The sequence below is a fragment of the Chionomys nivalis genome, chromosome 10, assembly GCF_950005125.1.
Source record: "Chionomys nivalis chromosome 10, mChiNiv1.1, whole genome shotgun sequence".
Taxonomy (NCBI): Eukaryota; Metazoa; Chordata; class Mammalia; order Rodentia; family Cricetidae; genus Chionomys; species Chionomys nivalis.
Genome location: NC_080095.1, coordinates 24,996,749 through 25,018,519, shown reverse-complemented (window position 1 = coordinate 25,018,519; position 21,771 = coordinate 24,996,749). Strand labels below are relative to the sequence as shown.

Genomic DNA, 21,771 nt, shown 5'->3' with positions numbered 1-21,771 from the left:
TCTGTAGCCACGCTGCCTTCTTATAAGAACAGTTGTCGCTGGATTCGAGCCTCCTTGGTTCTGTATAACTTCATTCATTTGATGGCATCTGTAAAAGTCCTCGGTCAGGGGCTTTGGGTGACCGTGAAGTGGAGGCCGGGTGGGGGCAGCTCCATACATGAATACAGAAAGTGAAAAGAACGCTGAGCAACGTGGGGGCCTTGCTGGCATTCAGGCACATGAACCTGGGCAAAGTCAGTCTCATGTATACTCCACAAGCACACCGGTGACAAAGTCAGCCCTGAGTGGGCACCAGGGAAAGACAAGACAGAAGGATGCTTGGTTTAAACCCTGACTAGGAGGAAGCATTGCCAATGAAGGGTCTTATTTAGGAACAAGGGACGAGCAGAGTCCTGTTGTAGGATGCTGGCTCCCTCTATCTACAGCGGGAGAAGTGTGAATGGGGCCGGGGCTTGGGGTGCAAAGCTGTCATGAGGTAACAGTGATGTGATCCACAGAACCCGGAGGATATGGCCAGGGTTAGAAACTTCTCTGTGACAAAGGCCCCCATTCAAAGAAAAGTACGTGAAGCAGGAGATCACACAGGGTTTCTGACAGGAGCGTCTGCACCAGGCCTCCCTGCAGGTATTGACCGGGGCGCTCACATTGCACCCAGACCCTCAGGCCCTGCGCCGGCCCTGCAGGTTACAAAAGCCCCAGGTGACTTGTGTGTTCATTAAGGTGTACACTGGCCTAAGGCTCCCAGTCACCTGTGCAGCTCAGAGAGATGCACTCATCCCTCTCTCCCTGCTCCACTCCCCCACCCCCACTTTCTGTCTCTGAATTCCAACATCTTTAGCCTGTCCTCACCAGGTACAAGTAGTTGGTCCCAAACAATCACTGTACGTTGCTTTTAGTTGCTAGAGGCTAAGAGCCTAGTAGTCCAGGGTCATGGAGATCCAGACCTCAGAGCCCTAAGCTGCCAAGATTCTGAAGTTCTTACCAAGGAGGAAGAGGCATGTGCCGGGGGTCATCAGAGGACAGCAGTGAGAACGAGGGAGAAGGAGTGGCTGGGCAAACTGGAGGGTAGTGAAGAGGCAGGTCTGGATGCTGGACAGACTTGATGATGAATGTCACGGCTACCATCATGTCTATATTCCTAGACATTCGTGTTTCAGGCTTGTCCCTTCTGTGCCCACATTTGTGGATGCCGGCTTTCAATGTCAGAGTTCAGTCGACCTGAGTCTTTTCTTAAACTTTGTTCTAATTCGTGATCCCCCACCTCAAGAGAGGAAGTGCCTCAGCTTTGTGACCAACAGGATCTTGGACAGTGGGGCAGGAAGGGAAACAATGGCCACTGATTAGAAAGAGAAAGGTCAACCTTCAGAAACCACTGGAATGTAAGAGTTGATACTATGTGGTCCCCAGATAAGGTCATGGATGCCACTATCTAGGCACAAATATACATCATGGCTTCGTAGAAGGATACTAGACCAGCATCCTGAGTCTGATGAGCCTCTGGCAAAGTGTTAACCCTTGGTCACCTGCCACGTGAGAGTGGTGGTCCCACCCAAACCCAGCGTAGATGGGGGAACCAAAGGAGGTAGGGCCGGCGGTGGGCCCTTGACAATGGCAGCTGAACCTGACAGGAGGAAAATGGAGGAACCTGTGTTCTTCTGCTAGAATCGGTATTGGCAGGGGGCAAAGAGTATTTACACCTCCCATTTCTGGAAGCTAGAAAGTCAAGGTCAGGGGTGGGCAGGGATGGCACCTTCGGCAGCTATGAGGGAGACTCCTTTTCCTCTCCTAGCTCCACCTGGCCCCCTTTGTGCTTGCATGGTTTCCTCCTGTGTACTGTTGATACCTGGGTTTTTCCTTTTCCTAGGATACCAATCATCATAACCTTCATCATAACCCATTCCCTCCAAATAAGGCCACTTCCTGGAGTGGTGCTGTGGGGTTGGGACGTCCACATACGGATTTAGCTCACAAATCGGTCCTGTAGGTCTCCTGATAAAAAGGGGAGTCTTAGACCTCACAGAAATTTTTACATAGAGTTCATGAAGGACTCCCTTCCCTTGAACAGCACTGATAGAGGGGTTCAGAGAGAGAATGGGGGTTCCCTGAGACCAACTCCTGATGGAAGGAATGTGTTGCTTATCCCCCAGGCCTTGGAGACATGGCAGTGTCTAACACCATCGGAAGCAACGTGTTTGACATTCTGGTGGGGCTTGGCATCCCGTGGGGCCTGCAGACCATGGTTATTAATTATGGATCCACAGTAAGTCCTGCCACTTCCTAAAGAAGAGCATAGGTATGTTTCAGGGGGAGGATGGTGCCCACCCAGTTCCAGCCTGGAGTTCTGGAGAGATGTGTTACCCTTTGTCCTTAGCTCCCGCTCTCTTTGATGGCTTCTAGAACAGCCTAGTCCTGTCTGCAGGAGGAGTCCATGCTTACTACATGCTAATCGCTGTCTCTTGCTTTGGCTTAAGCCCACTAGCACCTCTCCCCATCCTGGGCCACTTCCTGATGAACCCTGTAGACTTGAACCTGTGGCTCCCCCTTGTATGAGGTCCTGACCATTCCTGCATGCTCGTCTGAGGAAGCCCTGTGTTTCTGAGAGGAGAGAATGAATATTCTGAAGAGGGCTGGGCTTTTGGAATAGACTGGCCAAGCAACTCAAGCTTTGTGGCCTGTGTGCTTCGCTTTCCAGGTGAAGATCAACAGCCGAGGTCTCGTCTATTCCGTGGTGCTGCTGCTGGGCTCCGTTGCTCTCACTGTGAGTTTTAGCTTCCAATGGGACCATCGTGTGCATTCCATTTCATCCATCTAGGGTGGTGCACACCTATACATCTTATTTGGCAAATGTATACATCTCTGCCAAGGAGATGTGTATGCTCAAAAATCGCCAAAACCTATTCTCTCTATTCTCTCTCTCTCTCTCTCTCTCTCTCTCTCTCTCTCTCTCTCTCTCTCTCTCTCTCTCTCTTCCAAGAGCAACTGCAGCCACCATGGTACTTCATCCTAAGCAAATAAGATGTCACCAGGGAGCCAGGGCAGTGAGCTTGGTCAGTGAAGGCCAAGGACCTGAGTTTGAGTCCCAGAACCTATGTTGTTAAAATAAGGGGTCCTAATGATGCACACTTGTAATTCGAGTGCACACTTACAATTCGAGTGTAAGGAGAACAGGGACAGGCAGGTCCTTAGAGGCTCTCTGGCTACCCAACCTAGCCATTTTAGAATGTTGCAGGTTCAGTGAGAGACTTTATCTCAAAGGGAAGTAAATAACATTTGAGAAATGGTAGCCAAGATTGTCCTCCAGCCTTTACATGTACCCACATACAGGTATGCATATGTGTGCGCACACACACATACGAAAGTGTCTCTAGGGTTGTCGTGTCACATGGTTACATTTCATTTCTTTCTGACTGGTCCAGTGAGAGAAAATTCTCCTCATATGCTGAGCTGACAAACGGGGGGCATGATAGTCCTCGGAATAACACGTAACGACAGCGCGATCCTCCAGGCTCTCCTGCACAGACCTATGCTGTACACTTTTTCTCTGTGGCATTTGATTCAACCCTTGCCACTCCTGATGAGGAAGGTACTATTATTCCCATTTTGCAGAAAAAAAATTAAGGCTCAGGGTTGAGCAGTTTGTACAAGGTCACGGAGTTAGCAAGCAGCAAAACTGTGGTTTGAAGCCAGGTTGCTCTGTCTTTACAGAGCTCTATGCCCTGGGGAGGCAGCTGTGGTCCATTTCAGAAACGAGTCAGAGGGAGCTTGTTCCCCCAACATATGCACAGCAAAGCGACAGGGAGGGGGCAAGCAGAAGTTCACCCAGAATGGCTCAAATGTGCCTGGGAAATGTGCTAAAGGGAAACAGTTATAATGCCAAGTTCTGAGGCAAAGGGGAAGGTCTGGTTTCCTTAGAGAAGGGCCATGGTGAGGACATGTCGTACCGTGAGGAAGTAGCCTGTGTCCTAGTGGAGGGACAGTGGGAGACTGGCGACTGTGGATTTAACAAGAGTCTAGTCTCAACTAGACCAGAGTCTTGAACATTCTATAAAATCTGGAGTCTACACTGTTAGGTATGGTGAAAAAAGGCCTTTGGGTCTCTCGGCCTCACCAAGCCTAGCTCTCCACTTGTCTCCTTCCAGGTCCTTGGCATCCACCTCAACAAATGGCGCCTGGACCGGAAACTTGGCATCTACGTGCTGGTCCTCTATGCTGTCTTCCTGTGCTTCTCCATAATGATAGAGTTTAATGTCTTTACCTTCGTCAACTTGCCCATGTGCCGAGAAGACGACTAAAGCTGAGCTGTTGCCCGGGAAACTGCTGTGGCCACCATGATGCTGGCATCTTCTCTCTCTCCTTCTCCACACAGGTCTCTCCTGCCTTGGCAGCCGCTGTCAATTCTTTCATGAGCTGGAAGGAAGGGCAACCATGGTTTTGGTCATGGGCCCGGCCACGGGGCATCTGTTTCTGCATGTCAGGGGCCAGGCATTATTTGAGCAGCTCCACAGACTCTCTTGGCTGCCGACTGTGGGGACACACTGTGTCTCTTCTCTCTTGCACACTTTAGTCACCAGGACTTCCGTGTGCTGTGTGTCTTTCTGTTCCATGGGCTCAGAACTGAGTCAGTCAGTGAACAGGTGTCCTAGATGAGCGCATAGTAGGACTGTGATTGGCAAGTGTCACCTCTGGGTCCGAAGAAGGCAGAGTGTGTCACCATGAGCATCCAGCTCTGCTGGGAACACTGGAACTTGGAAGAGACAAGGCATTCACCTCCAGGGGATTGAGACCACTGCAGTTATAGAAAAATAGGAAGTGTGGACACATCATTTCCCAGTAGAGGAGAGAAAAGCAAGCAAATACTGTTATCCTTTTTCATTGACACACTCAAAAGAGGAGCAATGAAATATTAAAAATAAAACATCACATAGATCATCATACTTGAAGAATATCATTCCACAAAAGGATCATTGGCAGGGACCAAAACAGTTACCCTTAGAGGAAAGAAAAATGAACCTTTCTGTGTCATCTTGTGCTGGCTCCAAGACGATTTGGTTTGGAAAATAGAAAAAAGGTGGACGACCACACAGAAACGGGTGCTAACTCAGAGACACAGTGGGGAATGTGGTCCCAGCGACACATTTCAGACCTTAGGATGCCACGCACCGCCCCTTCGGGCCTGTCAACTTCTCTGTTAATGCTCTACTTCCTACACCACCCTCAAGGACCCAGTTGTTTCCATGCCCAGCCAATTGCAGAAGTGAGAAGAGAGAGAATCCACAGACCCCTCTGTCCTGGTTGGCTGAAGCCAAGTATGAGAAATGGACCGTAGAAGTTTTAGAGCTAAGTGTTTCAGCTTCACAGGCAAGGCCAGGGATGGGCGATGGACCCAAACACAGGCAAACATGGAACGATGCTTGACTGCTTCATAGCTCTGAAATCTCTGTGTGACAGATTCGTGACTATAAACCATTCCTGGATTCTAATGAGAAAGCACAAATTAATTTTATATAGTGAGGTTATTATTTTTTTAATGTTTCTATTGCAAAAGTCTATCAGGTCTGATGCACTTTGAATACTGAGCTATTTTGCACAGTAGAAGGCATGGGGATGACCCAGGGTAATGAGAGAGGGGTATTTAGCAATTTTAACCTTGGTGGCCACTGCAAATCCAGCAGCAGAGTCCTTCTGGGCCCATGGTGGAGTCTGTAGCGATATTCTCTGCATTTCAGGGGATGAAGTATTCAGGCTTGTGCTCCCTTAGGCAGAACTATGATGAGACCTCGCTCCCATTACTAGCCTTCAATTCGAGGTTCACATCAGTATTAGAAGGCTCAACTGAGTCCAGGCTTTGCTTTCTGTCTGTCTGGATAAGCTCGGTGGTCTTCAGAGTGAGACAGCAGAATTTCTAAATAGCTAAACCTGAGGGAAGGAGCCTGAAGGTGCGCCTCAGTATAAACTCAAGCTGCAAGAGGCTTCAGAGTTACTCTAGGCCCTAGTAGCTCATACACACACACACACACACACACACACACACACCCCTCCCTTTCACAGGCACGTGTTAGCTCTGAGTGCTTGTTTCTCCCCTTGGAGCCCCCTAACTGCTCTAAAATGTAAGCTTGGATTACTCTCATTTCATCAGCAATTGCCGTCAAGTAGATCTAGTTTAGCTGCAGGATGTAGCAAAGCTGGGGCCAAAGGTACCTATCACCCCTCCCAAGTTAGCTAGGACCCCTGATTGGCCAGGCTGGCACAGTGGCATGAGACTGACATTGAGATGTATGAATCTTAGTTCTTGGCTCAAGACCCCATGGAATATTTAATTTACCTAGAAGTTTCCCAAATCATATTCCCATACCTGCCCTTATTGAATGTCCCTAGCTTCCCCCCCTAAAAAAAAAAAGACCAAATGCTCTTTCTTAGATGTTGTTAGAGCACAAGCCACAGCCTCTGAGGGTCTGCACTGTGTTTTGATCCTCTGGGTCCTCGTGTGGCTTTCAGAGAACACCCCAGCCTTCCCCTTCCTTCAGAATCTGCTGGAAGCTGGAAAGTGTCTCACAGCTGCAGTTAGAAATGGAGAACTGTGCTCTCAGTATGTAGAGCACGCATCTGCATGTTGCCTCTGGTCTTTAATGTGCCAATGCACCGCAAAGGCTCTGGGCATCTCTCATGTCTAGGAAACTACAGGCTGAAAGTCAAAAGTTCTCTGTTTTTAACCAAATACTTTTTCCTCGTGAGTTTAAATATTCATTTGGTAATACAGGCCTTCTTTTAAAAAACATGCTTCCATTGCTTTACAGAATTACTTTCTTTGTTTTATCCCTAAAGTTAAGTTAGCGTGGTGTAATTATTTTTGCTTCAAAAGAAATACAGTTAAAAAAAATACGCTTAGCTTCTTGTCTCTTCGGAGGCAGAAAAACAAGCATAAATTTCTATGTTCAATTATGTCTGTCTCTCTCCCAGCCTCTCTCCTCCCTGAATCCTTTACAGGTGGGGCAACCTGTGGACAGAGAGACAATGGGGACCAAGAGGGGTTTGGATCATTTCTCCTGGGAAAGCGGGAGAGAGTCCAACACAGCACTGGCCTCCTGTGGCCTCCCCACTCCCTTGGGTGTAAAGTTGTACTGCTCTTGTCCCATACTAGATCAGTGGCCTTCTAGTCCACCTTGGCTTGTCTCCCCCCGGAAATCAACCGCGAGTAGTACATACCTTTGAACCCACCAGGGCACTATGTCCACTTGCACACTATCCCAACGCTGCCTGGGCCCCTGGGGGAAGGCTTGATCCTCTCTTTGCCACCTGCCTTTCTCTCCTTGTTTTGTAAGTTAGCCTTGTAAATGGATGGAAAACATGGCTGCTCTCTAGGTAGGTGCTTACTGGACCAAGAACTTGCTGGTTAGAGTTAAAATTGCCAGGAGACTGAACCCATCAGCCAGGTTTCAAATGCTTGCCAGAGGAGCTCTGATGTCTCCCAACACAATCTCCATAGGGGTTATCGTTCTCTAGGGCAGTGACCAGATGTATCCAGGACACATCCTGAGGGGATCCATTCCCTGGGATAGAAAGTTCTAGAAATTTTTGAAAATGTTCTCCTATTAACTCTTGAGTGACAAGAAGTCCTGATTCCTACCAGTTGACTACCTAAGGCCCTGTCTCCCTGAGCCCAGATCCCTCTGTCCCCATGTAGACTTTCTCCAGGTGTGACCACTTCACCTTGGTTCTCTGGTCTCTGCAGCTTGTCACATCTCATGAGCCCCTCAAAACTCATACCCCAACTAGGCTTCCTCAAAGTCTAGTGCAGCAGTTCTCAACCTGCGAATCTCAACCCCTTTGGGGGGGATCAAATGACCTTTTCACAGGGGCCGCCTAAAACCATCAGAAAACACAGATATTTACATTATGATTCATAACAGTAGCAAGATTGCAGTTATGAAGTAGCAATGAAAATAATTTTATGGCTGGGAGTCACCACAACATGAGGAGCTGCATTAAGGGGTTCATTAGCCATAGGAAGGTTGAGAAGCACTGGTCTAGAGAAGGGGGCCTTCCTATTTTCTAGGCAACTCTTCCCACCGTCAGCTCTGTGGGCACAGGAGAGAGACGTTTGTGGTCTCTGCCCACAGGGCACAGAAGAGGGGACTCTGTGAACACAGCCTGCCTCCTTCCAGTCTTGCTTGCATGAGGTTTTGCTTTGCTGCAGAGCACGGATGCCTAAAAGGCACGTTCCCAGGGCACAGTCAGCAGGGTGGTCCATGGTTGGCATCTCTGAAGCCACAGCATCAGCTACAGAGTTCACATACATGTTACATACATGCTGTCATGTTATCAAATATGTACAGCATATACCCAGATACACACACACACACACACACACATATATATATATATATATATATATCCCCAAATCTCCTAATGTTTTAAGTAGGTTTACAAATTGCTGTGCCCCAGGGCTGTGCGTTGGGCACTGCTGATGGTTATTTTATTTTTATAAAAGCAGCCTCAACCTGAGTACTAGCCTTGTGATTCCCTTCATGTCTGGACTCAGGACAATGTCCCTTCGTCACAGTGCCACCAAGTACAAGCAAATGCATGCCTACATGCAGCTGGGAAATGGGGCACGTTTCTCCACTTCTGCCCCCTAGGCGGGGCAATCATTTTAGGGAAGCCAGCTGAGTGATCTAGAAGCTTTGGTCACCCTGGGGGCAGTGGGGAAGCATAAGCAGTACAGCTTTTCAGCCATCTTTGCCTTCCAGTTTCCATGCGGCTGACTCCTCAGATACCCACGCCCACCCACATACCCACACACGCACTGCTAAGGAGTCAGGGCTCCCTGTCGAGGCGTCTTTTACCCTGTGCTTCTAAAGCTCTTCTACCCCCTCTCTTTCCTGTCCAGTTGTCCAAGTTACATCGCTTCCTCCACGCCCCTCAGCAGGGCTGAAATCCAATCTCCTCTAGAGTGCCCTGGTGTCGTCCTGGGGCTCTGGGAAGTGTCTAAGCATTGAGAACACAGTCTCCTTCTGTGAAGGGCAAGGCTGTGGCTGGGTGGCTTGTCTGTCCGTTACACTGACAGGGCCAGGGCTTGCCTACTCCTTGTAAAAACCCAGGAAGAGATGCCAGCGTGACCCACATTTTTTTCCACAGCACTGTCATAAGCCAAGCAGTGGCTGCTCAGGCACAATGCTACTTATGGCTTTTCCATCCATGAGCTCAAGAAAATCCTTGATCCTGGGCCTTCCCTGCTCCGTCCTTAGAAAACAAGTTTATCTGTTGCTGTTTTTAGCTATTAAATAGAAGAGACCATGTGGTTTTGGGTTTGGTGTGATCAGTTTTTGTCTACTATGGAAAGGTCTAAGACAACACTCACCCTTTATCACTCTAGAATTTCCTGCAGGGAAGTTTTGGGGTCCAATCTAGAGGAAGCACACAGTCCTCTTCCAGAAGGACTTTCCTACTTCTGACCGTGCCTGGGACCTAGATAGGGTCACTCTGTTCCTTTAAGTGAAGTGGGTGCTCTGCTGCTGGGTGTCCTGCCTCACTTTGAGCAACTACCCCTCTGAGCTGTGGACCCTGTGACTACGTTCAGGCTTCTTCCACCTGACCTGCACCAAGCTCATTTGGGGACCTGGCGGACAAAGCCGTGGCTGATTCACTGTGGCTGACTTTGGGGGATCTCCAGTCTGTGGAGGGTTGGCTGCTAGTCGGTGAGGCTGAACGTGCCATTCAGAGCATTCTCTCCTGGAAGGGTGCCCTCCCCACCGTGTCTCCAAAGTCCTTCCTGATGTCTGATTACACAGAGGCAACAGAAGGCTGCCAGCCAGCTACGCCAGATCCAGGGGCAGAGGTAGGACTGCCAAGCGAGCTGGGCGTGAGATGGCCAAGAACATCCAACATGCCAAGGGCCAGGCTGGGCACAGTCTTCCCAGGGGATTTGGACCTTTTCTCAAAACAGCCTCGCCTGACCAGGTCACAGCAGATGGAGGCAGAGGAGTCTTGAATCCTAAAAACACTCCAGCCCAAGAACTTCTGAGGCCGTCCATATGCCACCGAGTACCCGCAAGACATCCGTGGCATGCTGGGCTGAGCAGCGCCACCTTTGATCATTCTCTAACGGGCAGAGCAGGAGCAAGGGGTTGGAAAGCTGTAAATAATAAATATATTTATGCCGCTATTTATTTTTTCAATAACTGTGACCTCCTGCACTGTGAATGCTCTGTGATATGAGATTCTTAGTTTAATAAACTGTCATTAAATTTGAATGAATTGATATTATTGGTTCCTAAGCACTGGCATGACTTACTTTTGCTGTGAAGAAAAACAATCTAGAGTAAAATATGAAGCTAAACCTTTCTAAGATGCCTAGCAGTCTGTATTATGATGCAATATATCAAAACCCTGGGCACGTCAATACAGTAAACAAGCACAAAGCCCCCCTCCTGATAAGCCTTCCATCCACATTTCCATAGACACAGACATGTTTTGCATTTTTGGATTTTTGGAAAGAATTACATTGGAATAACAGCCATTGGAAACCATTCCTATTTGCATATTGAGAAAAAATAAACTTAAAAAAAGGATGAGAAGTTGGAGCTTTTAATTACAATGGTTGGAAATGAAAATAATGAAGTTGGGCTTGTGGTGCCCCTAGACCAGCTGGGATGAGTCCAGGAGGCCCCACCCTTTCCTAGTGGGGGCTGAGTCACACACTGTGTCCCACCACGCACTTTACAGGGCTTCAGCTCAGTTGTTACCATCTTGAAATTCATGTGTGTGCGTGTGTGTGTGTGTGTGTGTGTGCTGCACATGTGGACACGTTTGGGTGTGCATGTGTGCATTTGGAGACCAGAGACTGACATCAGATGCTGTCTTCTGTCACTTCCCACCTCACTTTTTGAGGCAGTATCTCTCCCTGAGAACAGCATTGCTATAGGGCTGAGCCATCACACAGAGATATCTTTTAAAACAGTTTTATTATATTTGTTTACTGGGGAAGCGACACATGTACACACCACAGAGCCCACGTGGAGAAGACAGTTTGTAGGCGTGGATCCCAAAGACTGAACTCAAGTTGCCAACCTCTGCAGCAAGTGCTTGACACACCAGACCACCACACTGCCTCGCAGAGATGAGTATCTCTGTGTTATGTGTGTTCGCTGTTGCACTGTTCACAACAGCAGGGAAGTAGAATCAGCCTAGCTATTCATCAAAGAATGAATGGATAAAGAAAATGTGGCATAAATTAGTGGAATTTCAGTCATAAAAAGTTTATAAAATTTGAAGGAACTGTAAAATACACTGTATGTTCTCTCTCACATGTTCTAGCTTCTAATATTTATTTATTTATTTATTTATTTTTCATGAGACAGGGTCTCTGTGATTCTGGCTGTCTTGGAACTCCCTACATAGAACAGGCTTGAACTCAAAGATATCTGCCTGCCTTTGCTTCCCAAGTGCTGTATTAAAGGCATGGACCACCACAGCTATATATATCATATATAGTATTTATGTGGGATGGGTGTGTGTAGGGGCCCCCGAGAGGGGGAAGGGAGTTGAGGAGGTGGAGGGGGTAATGAGCACTTGTGGAAAGTTGAAAGGGGTGAAAGGGTAAATGGAGTGGGGAGGGATCAACCTAAACAACTTATCTATGAAAACACCATAATGAAACCTGCTAGTCAACGTGGTCACTAAATAAGCATGGGCTGAAATACTCAGCAGTTACGAACACTTGATGCTCTTGTAGAAGACTTGGGTTTGATTCCCAACACCCACCTGGGAGTCAACCATCACCTGTAACTCTAGCTCATGGGTTCTGAGGCCCCTTTCTAACCTCTGAGGGCACCAGGTACACATGTGGTACACAGACATGCATGCAAGCAAATACACTCATAATAAAAATAACTCCCCCAAAATTTTTAAGAAGTGAATGAAAAAGCACATTTGCCACGATGCTGCTACTTGGCAGGCAGTAACCTTCACGTACAGACTCCTCACGAGCTGTGCTGGACACCCACCTTTTAAGGAATTTGCCCAAGGCCACACAGTAGGGATGAAAAGAATGGAACAGAGGCTGGACCCTGTCGTCTGAAGCAGAGAAAGCTGCTGTCTCCTAGCAACCACACACCCTCAGCAGCACCAGGAGAGTGAATCCCCATTTGAGGATCCTTTTACCTGAGGACCCAGGGGTCTCAACTGAGAGAACAGCAGAAGCCCAGGCTGGGATCATGGCCTGGTGACCACCAGGTAGGACTAAGTGTTCCTTCATCCTGCCCAGCTTACTGTCAGTCACAGCTTCACAGATGCCTCCCTGGTTCATGTAGAAGATGACCTGAGGACACCACAGTGATTCACAGAGAAAGCAGACATTCTCCCGAGGAAGAATGAGCTGGACACTAATCAATTCCACAGAGTGAAAAAGAAGCAATCACTGCCTCCCCCAAGCAGTTAAGGAACAACCAGCTCCTCGAAGACACAAGGCTCCCTGCCTTAGACTCTAGGGGAAAAGGCCTGTGAGAGAGACTAGTAATTCCAGAAGTTTCCACCATGGGCACTCAAGCTATTGCAGGCTGTAATTCATTTTTTCCCCCATCTCTAGCTAAAGATGGAGATAGGGTCCTGTTTCTAGGTCTTTCCATATGCTGGTCTATTCCCTAAAGATGTTCCATTTGAAACCTACTCCACGGTTTATGTGATGGCATTATAGGGCAGCTGAGGCAGGGGGATTATGAGTTCCAGGTCAGCATGGAGGATATTAGGGAGACCCTGCCTAAACAAACAAAACAGCTTACTCTAGGAAACCATGACTGAAACGAGGTGAGAGTTTGCTTCTTGTTCATATAGATGAAAAAGTTCAATGTGCTCCTTGGTACCCAACATCCTTCTAGGCTACTTCCTCTTCCCCAGAGTCCTAAATGGCTACCTGACTTCATCTTGGCTACAACCTCATGAGCAACCTTGAGTCAGAACCAACCAGTTGAGCTGCTCCCAAGTTTTTAGCCAAGCAAGGATCTGGTGGTTGATGGCTCATATCCTAGCACTTGAACAACTGGGGAAAGAAGACCTCAAACTCAAAACCAATTTGGGCTTTGCAACACCATCTTAAAAAAAAAAAAAAAAAAAAAAAAAGACATAGATTCATCCTGATTCATAGAAATTATATAAAATGGGGGGGTATTGTTTAAAGGTGTTATGTTGGAGGTGATTTTTTTTATCCCTCAGTGATAACGAACATTATATATACAATGTTTCCACCATGTATCCCTGAGCCTCTAACCCAGGAATGCATGGGTGAGGGAGAAAGAGCTACAAATTGCCTACACAAGCCTGAGGGAAGAGAAACGAATCTTGTCACATGTGTCCTTGTCCCTGTGTCGGTGGCCCCAGCAGTGGACACAGCCAGGAACTGCGGCTAGCATCCTTTAGGAACCTCCACTCAGTTAACGAGGGATCCTTGACTTTGCCACAGGGAAGAATTCTAGAATGAGCCATTTTTAAGTAAAGTTGAAGTTTATTTAAAAAAAAATAGGAAGAAAAACACCCAGGGAAAGAGCAGGGCACACCCAAGAACATAAGTGTGTTTCTCAAATAAGATGGCCTAGTGGTGACTGTCTATAGGATTTTAGAGACTTGGAACTTCATTGCTTAAAGGGCTTTTAAGGGGCCCTCTGTTTCTTAAATAAATAGTCTCTATTTATTTAAATTTTTATTTTTATCTGTCTATCTATTTTGATAAATAAAGTTATAGGTTGTTCCTAAGGTGCCATAGATGAGACTACAACCTAGTAAGGTAAAACCAGGAGCCACGAGGACTGCAAAGGAGATCAGAATGCACCTTTTACTATAAACTGGGTAGTTAGGAGAGTCCTAGAAAATAGCAGGTTTGGGGATGGGAAGGGAGAATGGCCTGAAGGAAATGTTAACTGTGCTGAAATCTGGCTTTCAACTGGCAAGAGGTTTCAGTCTGACTTTATTCAAATAGTCTCTTCCCAAGTTGCCATAGTTCTCCATCTTTCTGATGTGTCTCCCTTCCCTCGTCCCGGGCACACAGTAGGACTGCATTTGCCTGGGTCTAGGTGGGAACTCAGCTCTCCAGGATGAGCCTGACCTCCTGGCTTGCCTTCTGGCAGATGAGGCACCTCGGAGAAGCTGAGCTGCTTAATATGTAACCACTGGCCTCTTGTCAAAAATGTAACTCAGCTTTCCAGAGGTCACTGTTGCAAAGTCTCTTTTCCATCCCCTCATTCTCAGGGCTGCCAAAAGGAAGGCCCAGCTAGGCAGGCAGGGGAGAGCCTGCCTGAGCCTACAATCAGCAGCTAGTGTACAGTCAGGGCTGGGTCTGTCCAGGCTTCTCTGTGGCTATCCTACATTGTCAGGAGGGGCAAGAAAAGAATCTTCCAGAAAAATGACTCTCTGCGCTTAATGTTTGCAACATTGTCAGCAGCTTGAATGACAACAGTGAGTCAGGGCTTTGATTTTTAATGATAATAAATTACACAATACTCTTCCTAATAAACTCAGGACAGCATGTCCACAAGTCGTTCTTGCTGATTCGTTTTTTTTTTTTTTCAACCTCTTGCGGCTGTAACAACCTCTTAGCAACTGATAAATGACATAAATACTATAAATGAACATACTTTTGTTGACTACCAAAGGGAAATCACAAAGGTACAAGTCAGAATTCCATCCCTGGTCCCATGGACACTCTGTTACCAGATAATGGTTTTTGAAAAAATATAAAAGTGATTGTTTTGTTTTTTGCTTTTTACAATGTAACAGCCAAAATGGCACTTTTAAAGTCAGCACTTTGAAATCTCATCTGCCCATAATAATCCTGTGCTTAAGCATATATCCTGGTGAGTCCAGATGTGTGAGCAGCCCTGCAATATTTACCACCACGGAGCAGTGAAGTGACTCACTGTGTTAAAGGTGCGTGCCACCAAACTTGACAACCCAAGTTAGGTCCCTAGAGCCCACGTGGAAGAAGGGGAAAACCAACCTCCCACAAGTTGTCCTCTGACCTCCACACATGCTCCGTGCTGCAAGCATGCCCACATCCACACATAGGTGCCCACACACCAACACACAAAGTAAGTAAGCGAATAGACACATGAATGTAATTTAAAATAGTTTTAGACACCACTATTAGCAAGACGTTGAACATACTGATCAGTGTCCTCGTGTGAACCCAGCTGTGACACAGCTGAAAGAGAAAGTGACGAAGTCTGCATAGTTCTAGGCTAATGTCAGCGTCTTTTTGTCTTTTTAATCACGTTTCAGCCCCTCCCCGATTTGATTAAGGAAAAAGTCACACACACACACACCCAACCCTCAGGTCAAGTGTGAGTTATATTGCTTCTTAGCAGTAAGACCCTTCAGGGTCTGGCATTATCCCATTCAGAGGACAGGCATGCGACCACTGTCTAATTGCACGTGGAGTTTCAGTCCACAACAAGAGGTTTTTTTCCCTTCCTGCAGGACACGTGATCCTGATTGTTCTCAGGAGCGACCTTGGAGTCATAGGAGAACTAACCATAGAGAAGCCAACCCCAAGGTGGACAGAGCAGGGAGAGGGATCAAATATCAGTGGCTGATGGCACCACCTAACCCTGGCTCCTTCACATATGGATTCAGCCACATCAGGTAGTTTCCAAAGATGGCTGGCTGTTTCATGCATGTTACACACCTGAGTTGGTCTCTGACAACACAAGGTAAGATGCGACCTCTGTGACTAGATGTCACCTCTGTGATTAGTTCGTGTAAGACTGGGACTTCCCAGCTTTGGTGCAAGAGCCCTCCCCTGGTGGCCCTCCCAGTCTGAGCACACTGAGGAGTGTGAGGAGCTAAGGGAGGTGACTGAGGTCCTCAACACTTTAAGGAACTCAGTCCTGCCCATGCACCTGCCTGGAAGCAGACTCCTCCCTAGCTGAGCATGCAGATGAGACCCCAGCCTGGCAGCGTTTAGCTACTGCCCGCAAGACAAGAATATGGCTGCAGAAGTGGCCCTCAGCATGTGCCCAGACTCTACTTCAGAGATACAGATGTGTGTCTCAGCCCCTTGTGCTTCCTGACAGCTGCTGCTTCTCCCAGCAGAGCCTGGTGGCACATCACCTCAAACCCTTCTCAGCCAGGACAGAAGTTTGTGTTATGTATGGCCATGGCACAGGGCTGGTTTAGCAATAATAGCACGTCCATACTCCAAAGCCTCAGGAAATGGAAGTGTGGGAACTTGTCGGGCATCAGAAGAAGGTGAAAACCCACAGAGCTGCTTCCTGCCGACCTCTTTCTGCTGAATGAAACATTCTGAAGGCCACTCTGCCATTGTTTTAGTTTTTCTAGTCAGGTGTTTTGACCTGGCTCATCTGGTGACACTTCTATCCCATACAACATCAGCAGAGGCACCTGAGTGGCAGTTATCCGACAGCAGCCACGCTAGCATGTCCAGTGCCTTGGTTACTCTGTCCAAAGCCCACAGCCAGAAGCCCCAGGGTCTGATCTCCCCTCCCCAACACAGACCAAAGGACCCACAAGCCTGTCCAAGGGGCTGCCTTGTCCACTCCTCCAGCTTCCAGTCACCATAGTCACAATGGGTCAGGAAGGAAACTCATGCTTACTTCCTGGTTCTTCCCCTAGGTTTATGAGGAACCTCTGCAGGGCACAGCCATTTCAGGGTCTGTTGTGGAATATTTGTTTACACTATGAAGATGTGTCTTTGCCAAGGTGCCTTCTGACTGGGTTAATAAAGAGCTGAATGGCCTATAGCTAGGCAGGAAGTGGTCAGGCGGGACTTCCAGGGACAAAAAGGACTCTGGGGAGAAGAGAGGTGAAGTCATCAGCCAGACACATAGGAGGCAGCATGAGGAGTATAAAGAAAAGGTAACTGAGACACGTAAAAGAACATAGATTAAAAAAACAGAGGTAGTTTAAGTTATAAGAGCTCCTAAGTTATTGACAAAGTTTTCATAATTAATATTAAGTAGTCAGACTTAATATTAATTATGAAATAAAAATAAAATAAAAAATCTGCCTACAGAGGTCTGGTGAGCGGTCAGCCTTCAGGAGGCCTCTGTTGAGGTAGGAGGAAGACCTGGGACTGATCTGTGGAACTCAGGCTCTTAGGGTTTGTCCAGAGTCAGAGCTGTGTCCCACAAGGAAACCTATGGGGTCTAAGCATGTCTTATCAGCCTGAAGGGCCCGGCCAGCTGCTGTATAGGACGGTCCACCAACCTAGGTCCAAGGACACCTAAGAGTGACTTGCCTGCTTATTTGAGGAACAACAACCAAAGATTCCTTCCTGAAAGGGGGGGGGGGCTTTCTTCTGGCCTCATGTGTGTTCCCTCTATTACAGATGAGCAATGGAGGTTCTGAGACAGATGTACCCACTACTGCCCAGCTAGTCCTGGGGTTGGATTTGAACATGTGGCTGACCTCTGTGACCAGCTTCCAAGCAGGAAATTACAGGAATTATTGAGGGAGATGGCAAAAGAGATGACTGTGGCCCAGGGATGAGTTAGCCTTGGAGAAGAGATCCCTGCAGGGCCTGGTGGTGGTCTGAGAGGGAGGCTGCCAGCAATCTGAATACAGAAAGGGGAAGTAGCATGAGCTGGGGTGGCTTTCTGGAGACCACACTTTTTGTGCCTTTCACAAACAAAAACTAGTTTGATTGGGATGCAATTCAACCAGCCAAAGTGTATAATTTGATGGTTTTCATAGAGCCACAAAATTGTGCAGCCGGCACCACAGTCAATTTAAAAACATTTTCATCACCACCAAAGAAACACCATAGCCACTGCCAGTCTGCTCTCTACTCTACTCTCCTCCTCCCCAGCTTCTAGAAACCACCAGTTTATTTTCTGTGTCTGTGAAATTGCCTATTCTGAACACTTCATTCAAATGGAATGTAAGTTTAGCGACTGGCTTCTGTCACTTAGCATTGTCTTCAAGATTCATCCATGTAGCTGGGCAGTGGTGGCGCATGCCTTTAATCCCAGCACTCGGGAGGCAGAGACAGGTGGATTTCTGTGAGTTCCAGGCCAGCCTGGTCTACAAGAGCTAGTTCCAGGACAGGCTCCAAAGCTACAGAGAAACCTGTCTCAAAAAACTAAAACCAAAAAAAAAAAAAAAACACAAAAAAAGATCCATCCATGTAGAAGCGCCATTTTTGGGACCCCATTCATTTTTGTGGCTGAATTATATCCCCTGATTAAATATCATTTATCAGGTGTACTCATTCATCGGTTGGTGCATGCTTGATTGCCTCTACATATTGGCTACTATGAGTAGTTCGTATTTCTTTCTGTGCTGGGGATTGAACATAGGGCCTCACATACACATGCTAAGTGAGCATTCTACCACTGAACTCCTGCCCCAGCCCTGGATAAAATAAATAGGGCTAGTATACACAGTCATATATAAGGTTTTCACTGGGCACACCATGATGGATAGCTTTGTCAATCGACGCAACCTAGAATCTCTGAGAAGAGTCTCAATAAGGGATTGTCTACATTAGCTTGGCCTGTGAGCAGGCTGTTGAGGGAGTGTCTTAATTAAGTTATCGACGTGGGAAGACAGCCCACTGTGGGCAGCACCATTCCCAACACGGCGTCCTGAACTATTACGAGTGGAGAAACTGAGTTGAGCACAGGCAGATAAAGGCAAGCATGTGCACATTCATTTCTCTCTGCTCTTGACTGTGAACGTCACGTGACCAGCTGTTTGACAACCCTGCCTTGACTTCCCTACAACGATGAGCTGTAACCTAGAACTGAAAGCTGAAACAACCCCTTTTGGATGTGCAATTGAGGGTAGGATCTCTGGATACTGGGTAACCTTTTTGAGGAACTACCAAGACTGCTTCCCAAAACAACTGCCCCTGGTTCCATTCCCAGCAGGAGGCTGTTAACGATGCTTCTCTCACTTCCACAGGCGGGTTTGGAGGAAATGATAACAGAGAAGTAGAGGTAAGGGGTGTGCGGACACTGTAGCAAAAGTGTGTAACAAGACAGGGTTATGTCTCTGGTAACTAGTAGCCAAGGATGTGGATGGACGTTGGTTACTCCTATAATGCATAAGACAGTCCCAAGCACAAAACTTACATCTGTCCCCAGTTGACTAAATAGTGCCCAGGCTGAGAATGAATCAGACGAGGTGGTATTTTGAGGTCTGCTGTTACCTGTTCTCATGGGCTTGGCAGGCTCAGGAGACATTTTTGAGTGACTGGGCACTTAAAGGAGAGGCCTCAAGCCTTGAGGTTGTTGTGTAAGCTGGCAGGTTTTCTTCCTCTGCTTTCCTCTGGGTGTGGTACCTAGCACAGGTGCGTTAGACGGCAGGCTTGACAGAGGCAGGCTTGACAGATGCTATCTGCCCCTTTCCACAGTGCGCTTATCAACACGGGCAGCATCAAAGGAAGACTGGAGCGGCTAAGTGTCAGGGATGTGGAGGAGGTGCCCGGCCTTGGGAGCTGAGGGTAGGCTGTGTGGCTCCCTCTGGGATGGAGGAGCTCCCAGTCGTGCCCTGGGCCTTGTCACCTGCCGGCCCTGAGCGCCTCGCTGCCCGGTGCCAACTTGGAGACTTTCCTGTAAGTTTCCCTCGCAGGTTCCCCGCGCGGGCCAAGGCAACAAGCCCGCGCAGCCCTCGACCCCGGCACCGCCCGCCGCCAGGCCCGGCCCCAGGGGCGCGGCCCGGCTTCCGCGCTCCCCAGGGGGCTCCGGGTTGCAAGCCGCCGCCGCCGAATGGCTTCTGACAAAAAGCCCTTGACCACCAGGGCCGGCCTCTTCCTGCGAGCCCCGCGCTCTGCGATCCAGGAAGTGGAAGCCAGCGGCCCCGCGCTTCCCCACTGGGCGCGCGGCTGGCGGCGGCACTTGGCCCGACCCTCGGCGAGCGACAGCGCCAGCGCCACGCGGAGGTCGCCGCGCCCCTGAGCCCGGCAGAGCCGCGTCCCCAACTGCGGGCCCCACGATGCGACGCGCCGAGGCGCCCGCGAGCGCCCACCCCTCCGGGTAAGTGGCAGCCCGCGCCCGCCTCTCCCCAGGTGGCCCGCGTCCTGCACCTTTGCTCTGCTTGGTCACCGAGAGTCCTGGCTGCTCAGGAGGGACCCTGGGCTGCGGACGTTTGGGTGTCGTTTTGAGATGCCCCCCCCCCAACCCCTGGCCCAGTAGGGACCAAAACCAGACGGGGGTTCTACAGGGAAAGGGGGCGGCACTGGTGAGTGCAGCACTTGGCCAAACTTTCGAACTCAAACTTTTTTAACTGGAAAAGCAGCGCACATTCCCCGCGGCTGGGCGGATTTGGTTAGAGTATATCTGTATTTGTACATGTTCGAGCCCGGTGTGTCTGTGTAGACATGGCTCCTGCCCGGGCTGAACTTTGGATGCAAGCATTCGTTGTCCTGACGCAGCCAGCCCTGTGCACCCCAGTGTACCGCTGTTCTGCCTGAGCCCCAACCCCCCTTGCACCCTCCTGTCCTGGGGCTAGGAGGAGAGTGGGATGGTAGATCAAAGACATCTACAACTTCAGGAACCCCACCAAGCAGCCGATCCTCTGCCCTGATTGAGGCGACACCGGGATCCCCTCTGCTAGCGGGCTGGATCGTCAGGGACAGTAACCTTTGGACTGTCCTCTGCTTCTGCTAAGCCTGGTGTGTGAGGAGGGTCTAGGGTGCTCGGGTGCATATGGTTGGCAAAATCCCAGGGCACAGATTCATCATGAAGTGAGTGAAACTAAATGGCTTGGGGACTGCTACTTTCCTACCACCCCCCCACCCCCACCCCACGAGAGATTAGCTGGGGAAGGGGAACTGAGTAGGAAGCGATTTCTGTGAAAGCCTTCCAGGACTTTCTGAGGTGCCATGGCTGATGGGCGCATCTAGGGCGCCATACCTTTGTATTTTCATTTAAAAGTCCCGGGCCTGGTCTTGCGGCTGGCTGGCTGTTTTAAGTCTGTGACCTCATCTCCCAGGACCTTGGGTCTCCACTCTGTAGAACAGGAATTCTGTACCTATCTTATGCGGGGGAGGGGGGGGGACGGGACGGACGGGGGGGGGGGGGCCTGGGAGTGGCCTGTCGGGGCCCTTAAGTCATGTAGATCTGACTGTGTCCTTCCTCCTACCCCCAATCCCAGCTACAGCCACAACCCGGAAATTCTGTGTTGATGCTTCCTTTGCTGGGGAACTGGGAATTCTGATGGGGAAGGGACTCCTGGGAGCAAGTATCTGCTGTACCCTGGGTGGGAAGGTTAAGCCAGCTAGAAAAGGAGGGTGAGAAACCAGGCTATGACCTCATCTACTTCCATTCCCCACCCCCAGCCCCACCCCCAAGATGACCTGGCCTGACCCATTTCCTTCTGCTTTTCCTTATTCCTGCCAGCTCCAGTGATTTAATCCATGCCTCGGTTTACCTACAAGGATAAGCAGCCGGGCAGTGGTGGTGCACACCTTTAATCCCAGCACTTGGGAGGCAGAGGCAGGCGGATCTCTGTGAGTTTGAGACCAGCCTGGTCTACAAGAGCTAGTTCCAGGACAGGCTCCAAAACCACAGAAAAACCCTGTCTCGAAAAAACAAAAAAACAAAACAAAACAAAAAAAAAGGATAAGCAATCGTCACTACTCTTCACAGGCTGTTTTTAGGGTTAAGTTAGTCGAAAGCATTACGCAGACTGGCTGGGAGGCCATGTCCTCGATAGTTATTATGATCATTGTCATCTGTTGGGTGGGAACCTTCCTTTTGCCAACTGGGTGATTGGGACAAAGTGCTCTGACCTCCGCCTCCTCTGGACATCCTCCTTCACTAG

At 48.8% G+C, this 21,771-nt stretch overlaps 2 protein-coding genes across 5 annotated transcripts in view; both read left to right on the top strand.

The window, feature by feature from the left end:
* The window catches only part of Slc24a4 (solute carrier family 24 member 4), a 142,728-nt gene extending 132,220 nt beyond the window's left edge, over nt 1-10,508 (top strand). For all 3 annotated transcript variants that reach the window (XM_057782406.1, XM_057782408.1, XM_057782409.1), the window contains exons 15-17: nt 2,148-2,260; nt 2,693-2,758; nt 4,140-10,508. In XM_057782406.1, the coding sequence (XP_057638389.1) occupies nt 2,148-2,260; nt 2,693-2,758; nt 4,140-4,292 (332 nt within the window). In that variant the 3' untranslated portion in view covers nt 4,293-10,508. The remainder of the gene's footprint in view (nt 1-2,147; nt 2,261-2,692; nt 2,759-4,139) is intronic.
* Nucleotides 10,509-19,720: 9,212 nt separating this feature from the next.
* The window catches only part of Rin3 (Ras and Rab interactor 3), a 110,593-nt gene continuing 108,542 nt past the window's right edge, over nt 19,721-21,771 (top strand). For both annotated transcript variants that reach the window (XM_057783312.1, XM_057783313.1), the window contains exon 1: nt 19,721-19,982. In XM_057783312.1, the coding sequence (XP_057639295.1) occupies nt 19,942-19,982 (41 nt within the window). In that variant the 5' untranslated portion in view covers nt 19,721-19,941. The remainder of the gene's footprint in view (nt 19,983-21,771) is intronic.